General features: G+C 42.4%; 1 protein-coding gene across 1 annotated transcript in view; it reads right to left on the reverse strand.

Annotated features, from left to right (window-relative positions):
• Nucleotides 1-25,582, reverse strand: part of CAMKMT (calmodulin-lysine N-methyltransferase) — a 239,651-nt gene that overhangs the window by 198,474 nt on the left and 15,595 nt on the right. The window contains exon 3 of the mRNA XM_028724823.2: nucleotides 22,419-22,483. Within this exon, the coding sequence (XP_028580656.2) occupies nucleotides 22,419-22,483 (65 nt within the window). The remainder of the gene's footprint in view (nucleotides 1-22,418; nucleotides 22,484-25,582) is intronic.

Consider the following 25,582-nt stretch of genomic DNA (forward strand, 5'->3'; position numbering starts at 1 on the left):
CAGTTTCTGCTCAGGACCACTCAATCTCTCATACTCCAGCCTAATGAAAAAGTCCCAATCATATTTGTTTACTCTTATATAGTCCAATATTCCAGTTATTCCGGGGACTTCTTCCTTTGTCTTCCTCTCCTTTTGCAGATTTGTGGTCCACTTGTCATTTTCTTTGTTTCCTTTGTTCCCAGAAGTTGCAGGCTTTTGGTTGGTTTTTTCCACCTGAAATTCCTCTCCTTCTTCCTCTTCTTTTTCCCCCAGTTCCAAAGTTATCTCCTCCTCTGCAGCTGCAGAATTTCTTTCCATCAACTTTGTACCATTAGCAGAGTTGCTCAGTTCCAAACCGAAAGTCTCCAGTTGTTTACTTATTGTGGTACTTTGCTCTTGTAAAGTTCCCACGAGAAAAAACATCCTTTCAATCTCTGCCCATAGTTTCCCTTCTGCAGCCATTGCAATGTCATTAGTTCCCTCCAGGGGGATTTCCATCATGATCCTATTCCAACAGTCCGTTACTTGTTGTTCCCAGCCACTTTGTTATTCCCAGTCACTTTGTTTCAAAAAGTTCAATTTTAATGTAGCTCTTTTAGTCCGAAAAGATACTAATAACACAGTTCCAAGTCTTTGCCGCTCGTTTGACAGCTCTTTTGACAGCTGTCAAACTCTTTATTCTTTTTCCTCGGGCTCCCACGCAGGGCGCTCCCGGGTCCAAGGGGGGGATTGCCAAGAGAAAAAGAAAAAAAAAAACTTCTGAAATTCTGCTCTTTTCCACTCCAGCACAATAACTTTGTAATCCAATTCGTGAGAGTTATCTATTTAAGCACCAAAGTCTTTCCGCCTTAGTGCTCCTCTCCTTGCTTTGAATCTTTCTGTGGGGGGGGGTGCGGACTTCCTTTTAACACACCCCCGATCGTACTCAATTTTAGGTATAAGACTTTTAATGCCAAAATTCCCTTCTACTCACGGGTTATTTGTTTCAGTCCAAATTTCAGGAAGAAAGATAGCGCTCTCCGGTCATGGCTCGCGGCTTCGCTCCGCCAAGGCAGCGATCGACTCTCAGCGCCACGCCACTCTCCGGTCCACTCCGTAGCCTTTAAAAAGGCTCTTCGCGGGTCGGGGAGGGCGTTTAAGGTGCCCACCGAGTCACCATGTCCGCAGGCTTCAGCGCCTGCGGTTTCTAAGGGTCCCCGTGTCGCCGGCACGGCAAGACCCGTCCTTAGCGGAGCCGATTCCCTCCGGAGCTCGGAGGGAATCCGCCATTACCCGTTCGCGCTATCCCGGAAGTCCTATTTTCAGTGCTCCTTCTGGCGTGGAGGAGGTGTGCACAGCTTCCCATTGGCTGCAGGAGCTTCCTGCAGCCAATGGGAAGCAGGTGGCCAGTGTCGCGGAAGGCAGTCCCCGCTCTGCTCCGTGCTGGTTTAGCGCGGCCCACGGAAGCCAACCAAGCGGGCAGAGGAGGTCCCTGAGCGGGCGGGTCCATGAGCCGGTTAAGCTACAGCATATGCAGAAACCACCTTCTTGGCCATTGGACCCTCTATTGGTCTTGTCTGCTCAATCCACCAGAGCCTGTTTTCGCATGCAGGAGGAAGTCCTTAACTCACTGGGGGTTTGAGACCCATTGGCTACCCACACCTGGTAGTTGAAGTCAGCCAGTTGAAGCCATTTCCTGGCTGGGGAGAACTGAATGAAGGGTGGGGACCAAAGGTGGACAAACTACCGGAGAGCCAGCGTGGTGTAGTGGTTAAGAGCAGTTGACTTGTAATCTGGTGAACCGGGTTCGCTTCCCTGCTCCTCCACATGCAGCTGCTGGGTGACCTTGGGCTAGTCACACTTCTCTGAAGTCTCTCAGCCTCACTCACCTCACAGAGGGTTTGTTGTGGGGGAGAAAGGGAAAGGAGAATGCTAGCCGCTTTGAGACTCCTTAGGGTAGTGATCAAGCAGGGTATCAAATCCAAACTTCTATTCTTCTTCTACCCCTAAAGGAGCATGACATGTCCCCCACCAGAGATGCTACTAGGGATACTCCCTACTAGGGATATCCTTACAAGACACACACAAAAACCTGTTGATTGGTATTTGTAGAAGCAGTGCTTGTTGAAAGGAAGGCTTTTGTTCTTGCCAGGACTAATTAATGAACAAATGGAGGTGTATGCTTGTGTTACAGTGGCAAACAGGTCAGGTGCTGAGTAAGGTATTTGAATACATCCAGATCTCTAGCTCTAGGGGGTAGAGTGGGTGGATGTTTGCTGGGAGGGAGGTGAGGATCCACTCTACTCCAGGCGATTGTCATCAAACTAAGACTCTGCAATTATCTGCTTTTCCATCATACATATAGGGAGAAGCCGCATTGCAAGTGTGACGCTACTTAGTGTCACTCTTGGAGCCCCCTGCTTGCTCTGCTGACAGCAAGTTGCTTAGGACAGACCCAGGCCATCAAGATTGAGTTCCCACAGCTGCCACCCACTACAGACCACCATTGGCAGCAACAGCAGCAAATATCTTCTATGTTTACTCTTTTTTTTTATCTCGCTACTTATGCTGTTTTAAATGTGCATTCTATATTTGACCTCCTTCAGTAATGCCTTTGAATCTTGAAAATAATGATGATGAGATCTTTTAAAATAATAATGATTTCTTTAAAACAATGTTTTCATATCCTGTTAATTATGCTGCTTTGAATGTATATTTTATATTTTATTTTTCTTCTGTAATGTTTCATTTTGGAATGTTTTCTTTGAGGTTTAAATGCGGGTTGTAAATCGCTTTGAGGGTTTTTTCTCTTAAAAGTATAAGGTAAAGGTAAAGGGGCCCCTGACCATTAGGTCCAGTCGTGGCTGACTCTGGGGTTGCGGCGCTCATCTCGCTTTATTGGCTGAGGGAGCCGGCGTACAGCTTCCGGGTCATGTAGCCAGCATGACTAAGCCGCTTCTGGCGAACCAGAGCAGCACAGGGAAACGCTGTTTACCTTCCCGCCAGAGCGGTACCTATTTATCTCCTTGCACTTTGACGTGCTTTTGAACGGCTAGGTTGGCAGGAGCAGGGACCGAGCAACAGGAGCTCACCCCGTCGCGGGGATTCGAGCCGCCGACTTTCTGATGGGCAAGTCCTAAGCTCTGTGGTTTAATCCACAGCACCACCCGTGTCCCTGTATGTATGTATGTATATATATATATACATACATACATATATATACACACACACACACACACACACACACACACATATATATATATATATATATATATATATATATATATATATATATGCTTTCGTAGATTTTCACGGGTACAGGAAGGCAGGTTTTGGTGTCCTCGGGTGTCTTCCCGTGTAAAAGTTGGGGTGTCTAGGCGACGTTTCGACGAGGTCTCACTCGTCATCTTCAGGCTGGTGCTTTCGGCTTCTTGTTACTGGAACAGAGCAGGATCTCAGTGTTTGAGTTCCTATAAATACTGTTGAGGAGGTGTGGTGTATAGCCTCCAATGTTCTGGGCAGAGAGGAAGTTCCCAGGCTAGTGTGCCTTTTCTTCTTTTGTTCCTTAATTGCTTGAGGGATATCTTGAGTGATTTCTTGAGTGATATCCTGAGTACCACTTAGGTGGGTCATTAGGTGTGGATTAGTTGCTAAAGCCTTTGTGTCTTGACCTCTTGAACTTTGTGAAGAGTTTTTCTGAGAAGATGGCTGTACTGCACTTAGTTGTGCTCTGGCTTGGCTTCGTGTATAGGGGCGAGCTGTGGTTTTGTGGCCTGTATATATACCTGACAACTAAATATCACACTCAATGCACCTAATGAAGTAGGCTCTAGTCCAGTGTTTCCCAACCGGTGTTCCGCGGCACACTAGTGTGCCGCCGGACGTTGCCTAGTGTGCCGTGGGAGTAGTGGCGTAGCGTGGGGGGTGCCAGGGGTGCCAGTCGCACCGGGCGCAACATCTGCGGGGGGCGCGAGTCCAGAGGGAAGGGACAAGTTCCTTCCTCCGCCGGGCTCCCCGCCGCCACCGCCAGCCTTGCGCCCTAGCGCGCGCGCCGCCGCTGCGGCTGCGCTCCACTCACTGCTCGCAGGAGGAGCAGCCACTGCAGCAGCGCTGACACCGCCACCGACGCCTGGCCGGGCACGGGCAGCCTCCGCACCCCGACGCCGACGCCATCCCCTTCCCCCTTTTTTTCCAGAGCTGGGGGAGGGGGAGGTTTTAAAAGGGGGTCTTGCATTGGCGATCCTGCAGCACTTTGGGCCGCACGACGCGAGCGCGCAGCACGGATCGGCCACGACCCCACCCTGTGCATTTCCCGGGGGAAAGTGCTCCACGTGGGAGGCGCGTTTCCCCTTCATTCCCTCTCGTGCAAATCCTCCTTGGGTTCCCTCCCCCGTCTTTCCTCTCCCTACCTCACAAAAGCCTCACCTCGTCGCCTCCTCGCTGCCTCTCGCCTCCGCAGGAGCGTTTCCCTCCGCGGAAGAAGGAGCAGGGCGCTTTTGCAACTTTGCCTTCCCCGCCCCACCACGGAGCACATTTTCCTCGCCCCCCCAACCCCCGCATGTAGAATAGAAGCCCTCCGGCCTCCACGGTGCACAAACTCTCCCCTCTGCAACGAAGCGCTTTGTTGCATATCTTTGGTGAGGTTTTTAGGCAGTCTTGGTGCACCTTAAATCAGCGCTAATTGCGCCTGGACGCAGTATTTACTTCTGAGTAGGCCCCCTTCTCCCCCCCCCCCCCCCGTAGCACCTGACGTTGCTATTCGTATCATCAGGTTTGTTTGTTGATAATTTAATTGTTTTAAAAGCATCATGCTAAAGAGCTCTATCCCACCCCCAGACCCTTGGGCAAAACAGAAACACACACATACACAAACACAGAGATTGAGCCCTGCAGGTTTTATGAAATGAATGGATTCTGAATGCCTGTTTCAGTGGCTTGTCCGCCTTAGGCTGCTGGGCCAGACACCTGTTACACGGTGCAGTCCGTAAGCTGTGAGCGCTGCTACCTGCCGCCGAGACCACGTAACGACAGTCTTGAAAGACCTACATTGGCTCCCAGTACCTTTCCGAGCACAATTCAAAGTGTTGGTGCTGACCTTTAAAGCCCTAAGCGGTTTCGGTCCAGTATACCTGAAGTAGCGTCTCCGCCACCATCGTTCAGCCCAGACACTGAGATCCAGTGCCAAGGGCCTTCTGGCAATTCCCTCACTGTGAAAAGTGAGGTTACAGGGAACCAGGCAGAGGGCCTTCTCGGTAGTGGCGCCCGCCCTGTGGAATGCCCTCCCATCAGACATCAAAGAGATAACCATTACCTTCTATGCTGTTACTATTTTTTTATTTTTTTTTACATAAGTAAAAAGTGACTTTTCCCCATCTGGCATGGTGGTGTGCCTCGAGATTTTTTTCATGAAACAAGTGTGCCTTTGCCCAAAAAAGGTTGGGAAACACTGCTCTAGTCCATGAAAGCAAATGCCAAAATATAATGTGTTGGTGTTTTTCTAAGTTGCCACAAGGCACTTTGTTCTTTTTGCTGCAACAGACTAACTCGGCTACCCCTCTGACAATCTGCAATGCAGTAGCGCTTGCAAATGCAGCTGGGGCACAATGCCTGGGATCAGCTGGCAGCACAGAGCCAACACCACAGGCCATTGTGATGTCATGCAGCAGCAGCCCTTTGCATCCACATTTTAGACATGGAACAAAAGGTAAGAGGGGAAGATAGCACTTGAATAACCAGTGGTGGATGGGTGTTTAAAAACAAGAAATCAGATACGTACATCAAGCTTTTAAAAAAATAATACTAATAAATAATAATCCAGTATGTATGTGGCTCAGGAAGGATTGCATGTTTTCACTATCCAAATATCTCTGCCTCCACTCCTTCAAGGAGAAGTGAAGCAGCAATTTTGTCCACTTCCCCCTCATGGGCCACTAAAATATATGAGAAGGTTAGCAAGTTGCTTAACCCATACCAGCTGGGATGAATTACTTCTGTACAATCTCAATATGCCGTCATTAAAAGAGCAATTGTGTTTTCAGCGTCTCTGGTGTTTAATACTAGGGGACCAATTACTGCCTCTCTTTCAGAAACTCCTGAACCTGCCTGGTTTTTTTAAAAGAAGGTTAACAGGCAAAAATATTCTAGTCACTGTTTTAAATTTCAGAAGGCACGTATCAGCAAAATGCATCCGTGTATTTAGCAAACCTTAAGCTTTAACTGTCTGATCAGAAATTCAAATACAGAAATACAGCTACCTACACATCTCAGTCTTGTCGCTAAGTACAATAAATGACTTTGCGTTACCAGAAATATGTTGCTTTTGCAAGAGATTTGAAGGAGAGGGGATCATTTGTCTCAGTGTCTTGCTCCTGAAGGTCCTGGGGTTTGTGAGACCCTAAGAATCATCCTGTTCTGAGAATTTCTAAGCAATATACTAAAATGAACACAGAATTTTGTCTCCAACACCATCGGATAGTCCCAATGACAATTATGAAGTGATAATAGCTGAGAGCAGGGATAGGCAATCTGGGCAGTGCACATTGTGGGGTGTGGAACACAGAGCAGTCAAACACAACATTCCAAGAGTGGACATAAAAAGGGGGTGTCTGGACCAGCCAGTCAGAACTTCCTGTTTCCTCCTGGGCTGGGACAAACTTCCTCTACATGTGACCAGAAGTGGGCATGACCCCACCTGGGCAAGTAACAAAATAGCACAGGGGAAGCAGCTATCTCTCTCTCTGACTCCATTCCTCAAAAAAGCAACATCTCCTTAGCCTGAGATGCTCTCTTGGCTTCCAGCCAAGGGAGGACAAAGGAACTACTACCTTATGGGATAGATTCCAGGTGTATATATCTTGTAACTTAAGTCTGCCTTCTGGGACCCATCTGTGAACAGAATGTATGTGAGTAAACTGTTTTAAAGTTTTATATAAGACTGTGTTGTGTCTCTTCTTTTAAGAGGGAATAAGGGGGATTTACCAGGAAACTTATTTTAGAGGCTTATGCAAGCTTGGCAAATACGTTATCCGCTGTGAAATTTTAAAAAGAGGAATGTTACTCTGCTAAATTGTAGAACACAAGTTGGGAAGGATATAATTAAACAATATATCCTCTCCTGCCTCCCTGAACATTCCCACACACATCAATGGAAGGTCCTTAAATCTGGAACTCTATGATTACCAAACCAGAAGTGGTTGGTGTGGCAGCATAGCTGGAATACTGCTGCTCTCCCAGCTTCCAAACACAGAGTGCCACTAGCACTTACCGGAGAAAGAAGGGTGTAGTACGGGGAACTCTGAGCTGTGCAGGCACATAACTGCAAGAGTGGAAGATTGGCTCAACCATGCCGCAATGCACCAAGTTTCCTGTGCCTCCCCCCTCTCCTTTCTCCTCCAGTAACCACCAGTGGAATGGCATGCTGTGTTTGAAACCCAGGACAGCAGCAGTTCCCCTCCTGTACCACTACACCAGCTGCTACTGCACCAACCAGAGACTAATAGATCCTGATGACAGGAATGGACTTGGAGCAAAAGGCCAGAGGCAGAACACAAGGGTCATGCTGATTACAGGAAGAGGCAGAAATGTGGAGTGGCGAAGTTCCAGGTTACTGAGAACTCTTAGGGGATTTTCTTCTCCAAAGCACCTAAGGGTGTGGTAAGGAAGAGCTCAATGGTATCAAATGATATTAAAGGGAAACCAGCAAAAGAATTCTCTGAACCACCCTTAGTTTTCCTCAGTCCCTTGTAAAGCCTTAGGAAGGCACTGAAACAAAAACAACAGTTTAGTATTTTTCAATAGTTTCAAAACTATATGCACTGCATTTATGAGCTGCATTGTGCAAACTTCATCTTTTATTTTTAAGCTACATTGAATGCATTTACATTACTCAGTATAAAACCGTCTGGTGATTAATGCACTGTCAGCAGGGGAAACCGTTAAGCATACTTTAATATGCCCAATTTGCACAGGAATCACTAGACCTAATGGTCATTCATTTCAGAAGATGGTTGTACAGAAACAATAAAAGATTGTGCTCAGTGAGTGTGGTATAAGCAGGAACAAATGAATATTGTAAATACCACAGTGACAGCTTGTAGGGTTAGGTGGCTAAAACATGGGATGTAGATGCTGGAAAGGTATGTTGTTGCTCAAAACCCTGCTTGGTCATGAAGCTCTAAGAATATACAGATTATAACATGCCCTAAGCCTTTACGAGAGGGGAGGAAAATCTAATTAAATGGGATTCACAGTTGTAGGCTTGCTTCAGGCAGGGTTGGAGCACTGAATATCTGCAATCCCTTTCTGCAGGAGGCTACCACTAGCTTTAGTAAGTAGTGTCATCAAGCAACACTGAACCAGGAGTACTTTTTACCCTGATTGGAGAGTCTGGTAAGATCTTGGTTCCTGTAGAGTATTTGTGCGGTGCTCAGTTTGTTTGTGAAATTGGAAACATTTTGCGATGTATGCTTCACATGATTCCGATTACACTCTGGTCCATCAAGGAGTCCCCCAGGATACTGTTGGGCTCATGATTTCAAGGATTCTTTCTGCTTCCTGTAGGCACTTCAGTCTGAGCCATCAAAGCAGTGCAGCTTTTATTTGAGGACAGAGGAGCACAACAGTTATAGCAGTTTGATTTGATAAATGCTTAGCTTCTCTAGTTCTCGACAAAGTAATTGTTAACGTTTGCCAGTTAAGGCACAAAATCCATTTTCCAGACCCAGTAGATTGATTTTTCTCCATTGGTGTTATTTTATGGAGTTCTTGCGACACACGACAACAAAGCGAGCTTCACTCCAGTAAATATGCAAACTGAATTTAGCGGGCGGAGGGAGAGGAGAAATAAAACTACAATTTGGCTAACCAGAATCAGCATAAAGAATCAACCAAAACTCTCCACATATGTTCAGTGTACACACAGGCATATCCTGTGAATATGAGCTAGTCAGACATGTGCAAACCATTTTGTAACTGTAATGCATAGCAATCCTACAAGTATGCAACATATACATTTCTGCACATATACATTTCTGTGTCAGTTTGTAATTACTCTTGATAAACCAATTACCTACAGCCAAGTTAGAGATTGCATTTTAGCTGCACAGTTCATGATACAAAATGAGTTACGAACTTGCTGCTCAAACCCTTCCAGATCCAACAGTGACTGGAAATCTCCACTTGGTCACCAGAGACAACAAAAATAAAATATTCTCCCCACACTCCTAGAAATCCCACCATATACTTCAAAATGGGAGCCTTCTAGGAAAATTGATGAGAGTTTCAGGAAATAAGACAATTCTTATTAACTGAGCACAGAAAACAACCTTCAGTACAGCACAGTATCTGCACCAAAACTTCAAATTTGACACAGGAGACTTTATTGGCAGACCCTGTAAAATTCACTTAGTTGCTATATTTAGATACCATCTTTCCGTCAATGGGCTCAGGTGGATTCCAAAAGAAAATGATGGCTTAAAATACAACAAATAATGCCACAAAAAGGAAAGGGGAAGGGAATGGAAGAAGAAAAATAATATGCAGGTTCCACCTCTTAAATACAGGTTATATCATGCCAGGGGGAATTGCCAGTAGGGGAGAAGCCAAAAGACAGTTGATCCAAACCAGGCCAATGCAGAAGAACAAATGGATCACGTCTCTCTGCCTATCTTTCCAATTTGGTATTTCAGAGCAGGGCAGGAAAATGACAGATTCTCTCTTCAAGATGTCCACTAAACATAGGAAGCTGCCTTATACTGAGCCAGACCACATACCTCAGCATTGCCTAAGCTGAATGAAAGTGGCTCTCCCACACCCACGTGCAGATGCCAGGGATCACCACTGAGTGATAGGCATTCTTCCAAACAGGGTTATCCTAAATAGGCATAAGAACATTTCTTGTTTTGCATACAAAGTCTCCGATCCTGCCAATTCAAATGTCCCTTGCCCCATTGCAACCGAGAAAATTAAGGTAGTGTTTTTTATCAAGCAGAAATGGAGAAAATGCCAGTGTCTATTCCTCAAACCTGTTCTCAATTCTTCGTCCCCAGATTTCCCAAATCTAAGCCTCTTCCAGTGCGCCTTAAAGGAAAAGTGGGGTATAAGAGGATATAAACAATACAAAATAAATATAACTAATACAGAATATACGGTAAATATATAAATATATATGTAATACAAAACTTTTTATTGGGGCATATGCAGTAGCCATAAGGTGTATTTTTGGCTATATCTTCATAAAATGTCATTTTATAAGCATTGTTACTTGCTCCAAGACTTTAGCAATGGTGTGAGCGAAATAAACTAAACAGAATAGTTGTTTTTACTTATAAAGGAGAATTAGGACAAATTATTGATATGTCTGAATTCTAGCCTTCTTACACAAAAGCAATACACACACAAAATGGCACATCTCTAAAGCTTTCCTATGGGCAGTACGTAATGGGGAAGGGAGAAAAACTTATTTTAGGGAGGAAAATCCCTCCTTTCATGTTTAAGAACTGGCATGTCCCCACCTTTCCAAAATCTGAGGAAATCATTCGTGGAGTCAACTTTATCGAAAACTCACAGGGAGGTTAAACAGTGGGTGGCATTTTCTTTCACCAATTCCAAACATTTAACTTCTCCCATACGAATAGGTTCAAAACTGCTGAACGTAGTTAATGATTTTATTTTTCTGAAGCTATGCCTTACTAATTCACTATTCACAAAGTTTACACTATCAAAAGAATATAGCTTAATCAGCATTATGTGCCTACTAAACGGACATTTGTACTTTTAATCCATTTTAATCTCAACTAAAAAGGTAGGGGAATTTCCAAACATTTATATTAAAGACATTGCTAATTAAAAGGATATTTTTCCACTCTTCTGATCAGCCTAATGTAAAATGCCAAACCACTTCTTAAAGAGCAATCAGTTTAAAATGAACAAGTCAGCTTTATTTCAAACTTTACCTTACAGATAAAGTAAGAAGTCTAACAACATTCACTAAAAGTGGAACAAAAAAAAGTTGTAGAGAAAAAGGGAACTGGGGGGGGGGGCAATTTTGGTTCTGGAACCTCATCCTGTACATTACCACTGTACATACTGAACAGATTTTACACAGTATTACTGAATGAATTGTTTCCCATTATACTTTTGCATGCTCTCTGGCTCCCCCTATCAAAGAACTGAAGGAGACCTGTCATCTGTGATTTTTCTGAGCACACTTTTCAGATACAGTATATACCTCGAATATTCAACCATTTCAAAAAACGGCATGGCTTATTTTCATATTGTCTTCAGAAATGATCAACCAACTATAGCACAGTGCCCAAAAAGCTAAACTGTGAAACAATAAGCCTCTATTTTGAATTCACTAGGTGGTCTTAGGCAAGCTCCAATAATATTTCAGTCTCAACCCCACATGCACAATATGGGAGTCATAACACTGGTCTGCCTTGCAGTGTTGATACACTATACTGTGACACTTTAAGAGACCTAATATTATTTTTGTTGTTATTTATTGAAAGGTTTTAAAAAATAAGGTTTACAATAAAAGACTCCCCCACTCCCCACCAAGATAATGAATTAAATGATTTGAACACTCCAAATTATAAGCCACCCTGAGATCATATGATAAAGAATGGGATAAATGTTTTCTAAGTAAATAATACAACTGCCACCTGTTATTATTAAACTCCGAATCTTAAATGACTTAACACTGGTTTTGAAAGAATGGGTACCTCTGCAATATTTTGAGGCTTTGGTTAGTATATGAAAAAGCTGAGTATTTATCTTACCGAATATACAAGATATATTTTTCTATGTACAGAAGAGTTGTATCTGAATAAACCCTACTCAGAGCAGGCCCAATAAAACTAAACCTATTAATTTCAATGTGTTCACTCTGAGTAGGACTAACACTGGCTACAACCCAATAGACTTAGGTTAGTTAAACCACCTGATTTCAGGGGTCAGCAAACTTTTTCAGCAGGGGGCCTGTCCACTGTCCCTCAGACCTTGTGGGGGGCTGGACTATATTTTGAAAAAAAATAATGAACAAATTCCTATGTCCATCATATAACCCAGAGATGCATTTTAAATAAAAGCACGCATTCTACTCATGTGAAAACATGCTGATTCCCGGACCATCTGCGGGCAGGATTTAGAAGGCGATTGGCCCAGATCCGCCCCCCAGGCTTTGGTTTACCTTCCCCTGGTCTACACCAAGTATGACTTAGTCAGATATAATTTTTTCCAAAACAAGGATAGACATCTTGCATTACATTGCTCTCCCACACCCACATTGCCAGACTCCAATCTATTGTTCTCCAACAACGTGCATTAAAAATGCAGCCTTGAAAACTAAGGCTACCTGGAGAGTGGGATGAGAAACTCTGATGAGTCCCAACCCACAATATAAAAAAGGAATATAAAAGAAGAAGGCGCTATCAAGTAATTGGTATAGATGGTAATGTTTTGCCTGGAAAGAGAAGAATGGAGTGTGCCCCACCCCCTCTGAAGCAGGAACAGAAGGAGATTATCAAGTAGCGCTTGCAGAATGTGGATCACTCCCTTGTTACTTCTGCATCTAACTGAGTGACATGTTACATGAAATGCAGGAACAGTGTGTGCCTCTCTTGCCGTTAAAGAATGTCATCCTATCCTTTTCCCTAGGTAGCTTGATGGCATGTCCTTCCAGGCGTGATAGATCAGTAGCTGCCACAATCTCGGTCCACAGAGCAGCTCAGGTATCTCTGAGCCATCCAGGGAGACCTATGAAGAAACCTGTAGGCCTCTAAGCAAAACTTCACATTTTAAATCAGGAGGAAGTGGAGGGGGTTGAGAAGAAGAGAGAAAACATCCTATAGCCAGTTGAATGATATGGAGGAAGACAGGTGCGAGGAAGAACGGATTCCATGTTGCCAAACACTCCGAGAGAGTTAGTCCGCTATTAAATTTTGAAGGAAAATCTGAATTGAGAAAGCTATTATCATCAGAGAGACAGAATACATGCGCACACACAAAATGTTTAATGGAGTTAAAAATGGGCTAAAAACAATTTCCCCACAAAAATTCAAAGGAATGATTTATTAAGGGTGGCGGGAAAAGGTAAGAATAATGGGGAAGGGTTTAACAAAAATTATTTCATCTCAAAAGAAAATGGGAACCCGTGCTAGTAAATACGGTGTTCATCCAGATCCCCCCTCTTTTCATTGGGCTTAAACCCTGACAGAACACATTAGGAACCAGAGTTAGTAGCAAAAAGAAAGCGAATCAACAGACAATTTATGAGTTAGTAATCTTTTTAAGGAATCTCTTTTCTATCCTTGAGAGAATGTGAACAGAAATTTAACAACCAACAACATGCAGCCAGGCACTCAAGAACCTAACCTGCAAACTCAAGCTATAGCACTAGAGAAATTAGAATACACTCACACAGACTCTGAGCAATAACTGGTTAACACATTGATCCTGAGGCTCTGTGTAGAAGTCTATTTTTTTTATAGATTTAACTTTGATTAAACAATTTATTCCAGGATTATCAAAACAGGTAAAGGATTGTTTGAAATTATACTCTTGCTTTTTTGTACTACTTTTAAAAAAAGCACACTTCAAATTACTTGCATGACAATCTCTCCAATTTATCAAATCCGTCTTACAAGCTTAGCATTTATGTAACTGTTCAGCAAATTTAAAAATAATTATCCATATATGAAAGCCAGCCATAAATCACCAGCTAAGATACCAATAGATTCATAAAAGATATAGTCCTTTTCTCAGATGTCGCCGACCATTTAGCATCAGAGTCAGCAATAACACTAACACACACACCCCAACACAAAAATATTTAAATACATTTGCAGCTTTTCAGGGTTGATCACCAAAGTCTGCAGCTAATGGTTATTTAACTGCTTCCTTAAAAGAATGCAAGTGTGGACAGTTCTGAAACTGTAGCGCCCCCTGCTGCTAATTCAATTCCAGAACCAACAGTGTGGTGTTTTTTTTCCAGGCGGACACCCACTATTTATTTTAAAGTTTTGCTTTTCTGCATAACACACAGAAAGATTATAAACCTTGAAATGCAGCACTTCTCACCTACAGAGCCTATGCCTGCAATTCTATTCACATACTGGAGATTTACGTCCCACTGATTCAATTAGGCCAATTCCAATCATGTTTTTCAGAGGTAAATTCCATTAAGTTAGACTGTATCTCTAATTAATGTGCTAAGGATTGTGGCCTGTGAGACTTAACATACATGGCTAGGACTGCAGAGCAAATAAGTTTTCGCATACTTTTTCAGAGTAAAAGGTATCAAACGCAAATATTTCATCCTGTCACTTTTACTCAGTGCTTTTTTCTAAAAAAAATGTTTAGGGGTACTCTCATTTGGACTCAAGAAAATCACCATTTTATAGTTCAAATTGGGGGGAAATAAATACAGTAAATGGACAAAAGTACAAAGTTACACAAAATGTTTAGGGATATGCATATCCCTGCCTCCCCCCCCCAAAAAAGCACTGCTTTTACTGCTCCCTCACCCTCCATTATCTCTGCATACAAGCCTTAGGTAAAGGTAAAGGGACCCCTGACCATTAGGTCCAGTCGTGACCGACTCTGGGGTTGCGGCGCTCATCTCGCTTTACTGGCCAAGGGAGCTGACGTTTGTCTGCAGACAGTTTTCCCAGGTTATGTGGCCAGCATGACTAAGCCGCTTCTGGCAAACCAGAGCAGCACACGGAAACGCCGTTTACCTTCCTGCCGGAGCGGTACCTATTTACCTTTCCTCTATTATTAAAAAGCAACTCCTTAATTAAAAGAAACAATAGTGTCTCTCTCAATATATACAGTGGTACCTCGGGTTAAGTACTTAATTCGTTCTGGAGGTCCGTTCTTAACCTGAAACTGTTCTTAACCTGGAGCACCACTTTAGCTAATGGGGCCTCCTGCTGCCGCCGCACCGCTGGAGCACAATTTCTGTTCTCATCCTGAAGCAAAGTTCTTAACCCGAGGTACTATTTCTGGGTTAGCGGAGTCTGTAACCTGAAGCGTATGTAACCTGAAGCGTATGCAACCTGAAGCGTATGTAACCCGAGGTACCACTGTATACACAGGTTTGCAGACTACCCAATACAACTGCTATCAGCTATTGGGTGTCCCAGTAATACTATACTGGTACAAGATATTGGGTAAGAGAATGAGGTACAAAATCATGCAGTCTCTGGTTCAAAAGCCACCTCTGCAATGAACTTACTAAGCACCCTTAGACTCTCCCAGGTCCAGCCACCTGCAACACTGGCCTACCTTACAGCTTTGTTATAAATCATGAGTAGCCACATTGTGCTGTCCAGTTGTGGATCACAATTCCCATCATGGGAGTAGCCAGGTTTTTTGTTAGGGGGGCAGAACCTCAGTTTAGTATGTATTTTTCTTGATTTTTATTGATGGGGGCAGCTGCCCCTCCCTGCCCCCCATGGCTGCACCCATGATTACCATCATCCCTGGCCATTGGCTGGTTAGGGTAGGTGAGAGTTTACGTACAAAACATGTGGAGTGCACCATATTCACTGCCCCCCTTGTAAATGAGATCATACATGCATATAACACTCTAAGCCGATAAATTCTAGATTATATAATATAACACTTATGCACTGTACATAAAGGTAAAGGTAAAGGGACCCTTGACCGTTACGTCCAGTCGTGAACAACTGTGGGGTTGCGGCGCTCATCTTCCTTTACTGGCCGAGGGAGCTTACGTTTGTCCGCAGACAGTTTTCCCGGGTCATGTGGCCAGCATGTCTAAGCCGTTTCTGGCGAACCAGAGCAGCACATGGAAACGCCATTTACCTTCCTGCCAGAGTGGTACCTATTATCTACTTGCACTGGCATGCTTTCGAACTGTTAGGTTGGCAGGAGCTGGGACCAAGCAACGGGAGCTCACCGCGTTGTGAGGGTTCGAACCGCCGACCTTCTGATCGGCAAGCCCAAGAGGCTCAGTCATTTAGACCACAGCGCCACCTGCGTCCCAATGCACTGTACATATTACATAAAATTATAAATTATGCTAAAATATAAAACAGAAGCAGAAGCATCCCACCACACACAGCTGTACATGCACACAACAATTTTTGTCATTGTGTGCAGCCTCAAGTATTTTGGAAAATGACCATGTACCTATGGATCCTCTTGTTTGTTTTCTCAATTTTATGCCAGTTTTATTACCTGAAAGCAACACAGGGTATTACTGAATATACTTGTGGTTGCTTAACTGGTTTACGTTCAGCACTGGATGAATAAGGTGATAATTTTGAAAGAAGATCAGTGGGGAAAAGGTATTTGATACCTTTAATTTTTAAATATGACTCCATAACATAACTCCCCAAATGTATTTTGATTGTATTAATGAAATATGGAGCTCTATAGTTGTAAATATGAAGAACTCTCTGTTGTTTGGTCATGCCAATGGGGGGGGGGATAAACCCACAGAAAGGTCAGTATTCTTCATATTGTAAACATATTTTCTCACATAGATATGCATTTTACTTGAAGTGTCTGTCATAACTTCTGTAAATGTTGATACTTTGGTCATATTTATTTTTTAAAAGGGTATTTCTTATGTTTCCTGGAACCCTGGTCACATAAGAAAAAAAATCTGTTTCTCTTGTTTTCCCCAACCTATCAGCACTTTCAACTGTATTAATCTTGCCAACAATTTTAATTCTGTACTTGCAAACATACAAACTAAATGTCCTGTCCTGAATAAACAAGAGGATTTCATAAGCTCTTGGGCCACTTGAACACCTGAGCCATTATCAGTTAGAACTACCTTGGGCACATTAACAGCACACTAATGGATTCTACCCTCTCAGAGGACAAGACACACACAGACACACACACACTTTATTTACTACAAAAAGCCGGTGGTAATTTGCATATATTAATTCATTTAAGCATGTGCACATTTCAAATTACCCTTTGTTTAGTACTGAAGCTGGGTTTAAAATATATATGTATGAGAAAGCACAGCTGGGAAACACAATGGCAAGGCTAGCTTAAAACTATACAGGTGGCAACCCTACTAAGCTGCGCCCATCAAGCATGAAGATCATCATAAACAATTCTTTCACATGTATTTGATAGGCACGGTACTGGCAGAAACCAACCACATATGTACCAAATTCACCAAACATAAGTATTAGTGGAAGGTCGGAACTCCATCATTTAGTCCAATCTCACAGAAAAATGGGTCTGCCATACTGTTTACACACACCATCGCCAGGAGAAATGATGGCTCGGATCCCTAAACGCACCCAGCTGCTGCAAATTCTGTCCACCACCTTGCAAGAGCTTCAAGAGAACAAAAACATTCAAAACCTTCTTCCTCAAGCTATCAGTATTTCAATAGGAATTTTATTAATAGTGTTGTTTTACAAGTGGTTTATGAATGAGTAACAATATCTATAGACAATCATCACAAAATACAATTATAACCTAACAAAACATTGGACTCTAGCAATTACCCTCTTAAGACAACAGCAGTTGACATCTGTTACCTCTAAGCTGTTTATACAGAGCCCTAATACAACCTTTTAAAAATCCATATATATTTTAGCAGAGAATGTATGTGCATGCATAGATGCTAACATGTACATACTTACGCTGAGTTTTTCTTCCTGACTTGTAAAGAGCTAGATCACAAGGATAGATCACAGATAGCTTTTAAGTAGGGCAGTAAGAAAACTGAACTGATTACTAACTCCCAAACTCTTTTTTAAAAAAGAAAGAATTTTCTGCTCACTACTTTATTTTCCAGCATGCTTTTGTAAAGGGGAAAGCTCAAAGGAACCATTTTCACAATTCATACCAAAATTCCAAGGTGCAGGGTTTCACAGGTCTACTGTGAATCAGGATTGAGGAATTACAGGCAATCAGTAAGAATTAGTTCAATTTAATTTTCTATCACGGGTGCACATGTGCACACAGACACAAATCAAGCAACTACTGATGAATGTTAACAAACATTACTTAAATGAAGTTTATTCATGTTTAATATAATGCTGCCAGCTAGTGGCAACATCTTATTTTGAACTAATGTCAACTTTATGCTGGGTGCATTTCTACCATTCTGCTTTGGGAATTGGACTGGGGATAGGATGCAGGAAAGAAAAACGTTTTGGCATAGTAAAGCCACACTAAAATGACTAAGATGTGGTTAAGGAACACAGTATTTGTAAATAGATTGACTTGTACTTTGGAATGGAATGTGCATCTACAGCGTTAGTAAGACAAGGGGTTGTATTCAACCCCACCATTCTGCTTGTGCAACAGAGTTCCACTTGTGCAACAGAACTTCCCTCTCCTTGTCCCCAAGCACCCTCATAATATGCTCTAGAGAGTGGGGCTCCCCCTGGAGCAGACCTTTGGGTGGTACGGGGGAAAGAGAAGCACGCTAAGACATATTGTACAAGCAGAATACATTGTATGCTACTTGTTAAGTTGTGGGTGAACATATCAGATGACAGCGATTCTCCAAACAGCTCTTGTTTATTTACAGGTCAGAACAGAACTGAACTGAAGGGTTCAGCCAGCCTGCTTATATAGAGCTCCAGTACAACGTAACTGTAACAACTTTCTGTAACTATCCAATCACTGAATGTCACTTTCGATCCCTTATTTGCATATGTGGACCTGAGTGAAAACTATCTATGGTATCCCCTGCTGGCCCAGGGTGAGAACTTCAATACATAACACTACCCAGTAATATTATTGCTTTTCTCAAGATATAAACTGCAGGGCAAGGATCCAAAGAATCTCATGCGTGTATCTGAACACATATCTAATCCCTGTGGAACTGTTCAGCTTTTACAGCCTGACTCTTGCAAGGACTCTCTAAATGCAAACCCCAATCAGGGTGGTGGGAGAAGAAGAGTGATTTGATTATTAGTCTGGCCACCACCCTAGGGGGAAAAATTAAATATTAAAAGAGGTAATATAAAAGCATTTCCAAAAATATCAGTCAGAAACTGCCATAAAAATAATATTCTGTGTTCAAATAATATATGTTCAATAATCATAAGGTTTGCCATTTTAATCCATGGTGTTCTCAGCCCCTGCAGTTGTTTTGTTCTCTAGCTTCATACTCTGCTGACATCAGCAATCACACACACACCTTGGGTTCCCTCCCTCAGTCCTGGTATTAGTCCCTTGGCAACATGTAAATCCCATGGAACTCCTTTCTCCTGTAAATTTGTGAATTACTTCTCCTACCTGGCAGTACTTCAAGAACACATTTTCTAAGCGCTCTTTGGACTGACTTCATAATAATGCCTGAGGCACTCAAAAAGGATGAAAGCTTCAAAGTTGAGACTGAATTGCCCTGAACATTTTCCCTACACAATTACCTATCCTTTAGATTTTGTTGTTCTTATTGTTGTTCCGAGGTCAAAAGTTAGTTTGTGAAATTGACATTTTTCTGCTTCTGAAATGTCAGTGTGCGATGAAGTGTAATCTCAGGTTCCTAAGAAACAAAGGGGAGGGGGTTTTGTGTTTTTTTAGGTGAATCAGGTGTATTTAAGAACAGTTTCATATTACTGCCTATGAAAGTCAATTTTAGCTTTTTTTGACTTTATGATTAACCTATAGAAATATATTTTTATTTTTATATGGGTTGTTTGGTGTTTGTAAACAGAAAAAAGATTATGTAAGTTAAGCACTACTTTGGTATAAGAAATTTTATTCTTCAGAATGGTATCTTTACTTCTTTTCATATCCAGATATCATGTTCATTTCCAGTGTCACTACATGTCAGCATTATCTAAGGCTATGCCAAAGGTCTGGCAACTAAAGGCACCATCATTCTAACCAGATCAAGGGCTCAGAAAGCAGTTTAGGTCATCCATGCCATTATATCCCAGAGATGGGGCACATTTTGCTTTCCCCGCCATCCAAAATCTGAGGGCTGTATTCAACTAAATCCCATTCAGAGTAGACTCAATGAAGTTAATGAACCTAAATTATTCATCTCCATTAACTTCAGTGGGTCGACTCTGAGTATCACTATCAATGAATGCCACCCTAAGCCACTCACTTGCAGTGATCACAATCTGAAAATCCTGAGTAAACTCAGATTTAGAAGGGGGAAAAGGCAGGATCTGTATTATGTGAAGCATGAATGTTAAAGAAGAATGGTTTCATGCTACTGCCCAGGGAAGAAAATTTTAGCTTTGTCTTTGAGAGGGTGCAGAGGGTCACCAGTAATAAAAACTGGTTCAAGAGCACAAAGAATGCTTTTTTGTGATGGTACTCACAGAGTACTCACACAGCACCAACACCTATTTTCATTTTACTGCCCATGGCAGCTGTTTTGTGCTGGCATCCATGGCACTTTTATCAAGATTTGTGTACCAGCACCTCATTTGTTTTAACCAAACAAAAGCACTGGGAAGGGCATACTGATGCCTAAGTTGCATACTCAAAGCCAAGAAATCTCAGTGCCCATTAAAATATCTTACAAAAGTTCAGCAGGTGGGGGAAAGGGCAGAGAATGAGCCAGGAAAGAAGGCAAGAGGGAAAGAAGTTTAGGCTGGACAATCTGTAGCAGCAAAGAGAAGCAAACCAACAAGGAGGTATGGGGATTGATTATGAGCAGCCCAAAGCTATGACAATTAAATATGCCATGCATTGAAATCCATGGGCTTGGGAGACATCCAGCTCTTCATAGGACTGGGTTGCGATATATTTTACAAAATGTTCCCATAGCCAACAATATAAAAAAAAGGAAAATTCCAGAGTAAGTGAAATGCTGCAGATTATTTACAAGTATAGGAGTCCTTGCTTGGAAGCAAAGTAGGCCTGGCAAGGTCCAGTCAGATATTCAGTGTACCCCCACTTGTTGCTTATGTGAATAGGCTTTTAGTTCTAGTGAATTAGAGGTTATAAGCAGGGCCGGTGTACTTGCAACCCAATATCAGCTGTCACTTTCACGTCAGTGTCAATGCCACCGTAAAACCACCACAAGGCAGTCAACACAGTTAGAGAGAAAAGCCATGAACATCTAAGTCTATTTCTGCCCTAATTGATGCTACAAAACATTTCCTGAAGGAAACAAAAGGACAAATGCTCTTTCAACTTGAAGGATGAATTGCTGACAGTTGTCTAGATAGAAGAAAGTGCTTCTGTTGCTAACTAGCAGGTGAGAAGTTTTTTACTCTTTCTAAAATGTATTATCCACATAGCAACAGATTCATAACTGTTGCTGTACAGTGGCATTCCAACCCTGAGCAGGGAAGAGTTTGCTCCTCCACACCTCACCTTGGGAGAGACTCGAATTGGTCTCTCTTGGGGGACAGCTCACCCAGGCAGGGCTGCCCAATCAGGAGCCAATATTCTGTCTTCCAAGGTGTGGGGGCAATCATGTAACATGATTAGGAAGGAGACTTGAAATTAAACCAAGCCTAATTAAACATCAGTGGTCTAAACCACTGAGCTTTGGGCTTGCCGATCAGAAGGTCAACAGTTCGAATCCCTGCGACGGGGTGAGCTCCCGTTGTTCTGTCCCAGCTCCTGCCAACCTAGCAGTTCAAAAGCACGTCAAAGTGCAAGTAATTAAATAAATAGGTACCGCTCCGGTGGGAAGGTAAAAGGCATTTCCGTGCACTGCTCTGGTTTTGCCAGTGATACTGGCCACATGACCCGGAAAAACTTTCTGCAGACAAACATTGGCTCCCTCAGCCAGTAAAGCAAGATGAGCACCGCAACCCCAGAGTCGCTCACAACTGGACTTAACTGTCAGGGGTCCTTTAGTTTTTTTAATTAAACATCATAGATGATACCAACTCCTATTTTCTAGATATGAAATTATAATCAGGTTTAGGGCTTTGAATCATATATATTGCATGCAATGCTTTTTTTTCTGTGAATCTTTGTACTTTTGTCCATTTACTGTATTTATTTTTCCCAATTTGAACAATAAAATGGTGATTTTCTTGAGTCAAAATGAGAGTACCCCTAAACATTTTTTTAGGGGGGGAAAGCACTGATCGCACGTCACGGGAAGCTTACACAACAATCTGAAAGGCCACATGCCTATTTCCATTTATAAAGCCAGGATCACATCTGAGAACAGCTCAGAAACTCAGGGCAACTTCAGAAATATTCACTGATGTCTCAAATTGCTGGTGGTGGTGGGGAAAGTGATTTGAGAAAGCCATATAAATGCATGCACAGACATTCCTAGGGGCTGCAGCATAAAAAATGAACCTGAGTAACACAGAATAGCATGGTATTATTTATACTGCAAAGCACTGTGGTACACCAGTGGCTAAGGGCATCGAATGGAGAATAGCCCACCTCCAATTAAACACATGACAAATGTGGCACTGTGATGAGCATTGCAGGCAAATATGCTAGCATAAATGTTTTGCATCCAAGTGTAACTACATCATCGCCATCACCGTAAAGAAACATAAATTACTTACAAACATTTCCTGTGTTGTCAAAACTTGTCAGAATGTCTTCAACATTTAATAGTCCGCTGTTAAATCTAGGGGGAGAAATCATAATAATCAAACAAGCAGAATTATCCCTCAATCCTTTTTTTAAAAAATAATAATAAAATGGTAACATCGCAGGTTTTCACAGCCTACATCCTTCATCAACATCTTTTAAAATGTCTCACCACTAGAGGGAGAAAAAGAAGACATTCAAAACCCTAATATACTGTGTTAAAATTATCACACGTTGACAAGAAAAATTTGTGGAAATATGAAGTTTTTATTGTTCAAAATCAGGGGTCAGCAAGGTTTAATCTTGCCTGGGCCAGATCGGTCCCGCGGAGATCCCTCCGTGGGCCAGATCACATGTGCGCCCGCAATTTTCGGCATCTGCGTCTGCGCAGACACGATTTTTGGCACCGCAGGAGCAAGTCCCTGCACAGTGCTGCACTGTGGTGGTTTAGCGCAGCGCGCGAGCGGACAACTTGATTCGGGGCAGCTCGTGGGCCAGTCAAACGACCTCCGCGGAATGCTTCTGGCCCATGGGCCTTAGGTTGCTGATCCCTGTTCAAAATTATAAATTTATTTGTGAGCACACAGAGGAAGATATCGATTCCTAAATTTGCAAAAACAAACATGCACTTAATCGGTTACAAAGGGAACCTGCAACAAAATGCTGCAGCGTATCCCTGATACGCTTGCATTAGGCAAAGCCTGTGGCTGAGGGCTAACTGCTCACTCAACAGTTAGTCCTCAGAGAGGGTAGAGACCTTCTGCTGTAAAGGAGTGGCACCCAAGGGTGTCCTTGTGAGGGGGAACTAATCCTTTTTGACAAGCTACGGTTCTAATTTTTTTCAGGAGAGATACAGCGTGCACACACAAGGTAGGCCCTATTTGTTATGTACTGAAGTTCTCACCCTGGGCCAGCAGGGGGATACTGTAGATAGTTTTCACTCAGGTCCACATATGCAAATAAGGGATTGAAAGTGACGTTCAGTGATTGGATAGTTACAGAAAGTTGCTACTGTTGCGTTGTAGTGGAGCTCTATATAAGCAGGCTGGCTGAACCCTTCAATTCAGTTCTGTTCTGGCCTGTGAATAAACAAGAGCTGTTTGAAGAATCGCTGTGTCGTCTGATATGTTCACCCACAACTTAACACTATCTGCCAGCTCTTTTGTCACTCATTGAGTCTTTCATCCCCTCGCTCTTGGCTCCCACTTTCTCCATTCCTTGTAGCTTTCTGCTTCTTCTCCCTCTTGAGTTACCTTTTGTAACTCAACTCAGCTAAAATCTAAGATTTCTCAGTTGATTTCTATGGAGAGCTTCCTCTTCCATCTATGATAAGGTTACTAGATTTTTTTTCAATGAATCCGGGGACACTTTTCAACTTCAATGGATTTTCTATGGGGACTGATTTGTAAATCCGGGGACTGTCCCCGGGAAAGGGGGACGTCTGGTAACCTTAATCTATGAGGAAGTTTAAAAGAGCTTCTCCATTTGAACCAAGAAATGGCCTAATCAGATGGCTCATTTTGAGGTTTTAGACCTATGACTCTTTCTTCAGTTCTCTTTTGCTCAGTTTCTCAGTAATGGAACTCTATGGTTAAATGCTGAATCCTGGTTTGTTCAGTCTCTTTACTGAAATTAGGCGCAAAGGAACTCTGTGCACACAGTCCATGCATAGCCTGGCTTATTAAACCTTGGTTTTTGGCTTAGTGTCGCATCTGAGCACAACCAATGCCTGTTCTGGATTTGAAGAAAGATTCTGGACGTCCTAGGACACAAAATTCTTCCAACAGGCACTGGCAAAACAGAGAGACAAATTATCATGGCAGGATGTTGGCATTACATGATATAAATGCACAAACCCACGAGAAAGACCCTCTGTGAGTGACAAACGATGGCCAAAACTATGCACAGAGTGTTCTATGGATTAAAAGAATGTGCAATGGAAAATGCTTTGATGTTGAAAAGGGTGAAAGATTATAACAGAGAAAGTTCAAAAGTTGAAATGGAATTGGAAGCAACATTATTTTATTTTTTCACATGATGAAGGATCTTCACTTCTATTTCTTTGCAATATACATTTCTCCACACCAACATGGCCTAAAGGGTGCTGTTCATCAAAAAGGATATCTAGGGACCTTTTGGGGAGGGTCGTGGCTCAGTGGTAAAATACACGCTCAGCCTGCAAAATTCAATCTCCGGTATCTCCAAGCAGAGCTAGGGAAGTATACAGTTTGAAATCCTGTGATGATGATGCCAGTTAGTACAGACGGACGTTATTGAGCTAAATGGACCAAAGGGCTGACTCAATATAAAGCAGCTTCCTGTGATCTTGTCCACAATTATACCAATATAACAGCTGATCCTATTTAAATCTCTTTATGAAATTCCAAAACACCTATCTCCACATTCTTTCTCATTTTGAAATACTCTTTGCCAAGGAATAGTCTTTCTATTTTTTTAAAAAAAATCAGCTCAATGTCCTGCGCAGACCAAGACCTCTTGGAAGCACGACAGAGGAAGCAAACTTGAGTGTGTACCACTTAACCTCATTTACAGAAGATAAGATTGCCCTTATGGATTGAGAGGTGCAAGGGCTCCAGATGTATGCTGTTGCCTGTCTGTGCACCTGATTTATTGGTCTTAATCTTCCCTCTCTCTCCACCCCTTCTCTTTTAGTTTCTGAACTGACACCTCAACATTCCATATTACCTGCATGTTCAGGGGTCCCTGACAGACTATTTGGAGGATTTATTATTTTCTTTTAACTTATGAACATATGGGTAGTTCAGTGTTCAGAGGATACAGAAACTGCTACCATATTTTCCGGTAAGCCCATTTTGTTTCCACAGCATTTTGCCGAGTTTGCTATTAGAAGTAAATTTCATTTGACTCTATGTTGTTCTTATATTCAACTAATAAAATATTCAAAAAAGGGAAAAAAAAGAAGTAAATTTCATTAAAAGATGTAAAAATGAGAAGTGGCAATCCTGATACATTAGTATACTAAAATCTGTGGTGTTCCAAGGTGCAATCAAAGCAAGGGCCAATATATATCATAACAAAGTATATATCTCAACTCCTTCTATAAAGATAGAAAGGTATTTCCAACAAAGCAGCAATTTATTCTTGCATCACCGAG

Source organism: Podarcis muralis, chromosome 3 (genome assembly GCF_964188315.1).
Source record: "Podarcis muralis chromosome 3, rPodMur119.hap1.1, whole genome shotgun sequence".
Lineage (NCBI taxonomy): Eukaryota > Metazoa > Chordata > Lepidosauria > Squamata > Lacertidae > Podarcis > Podarcis muralis.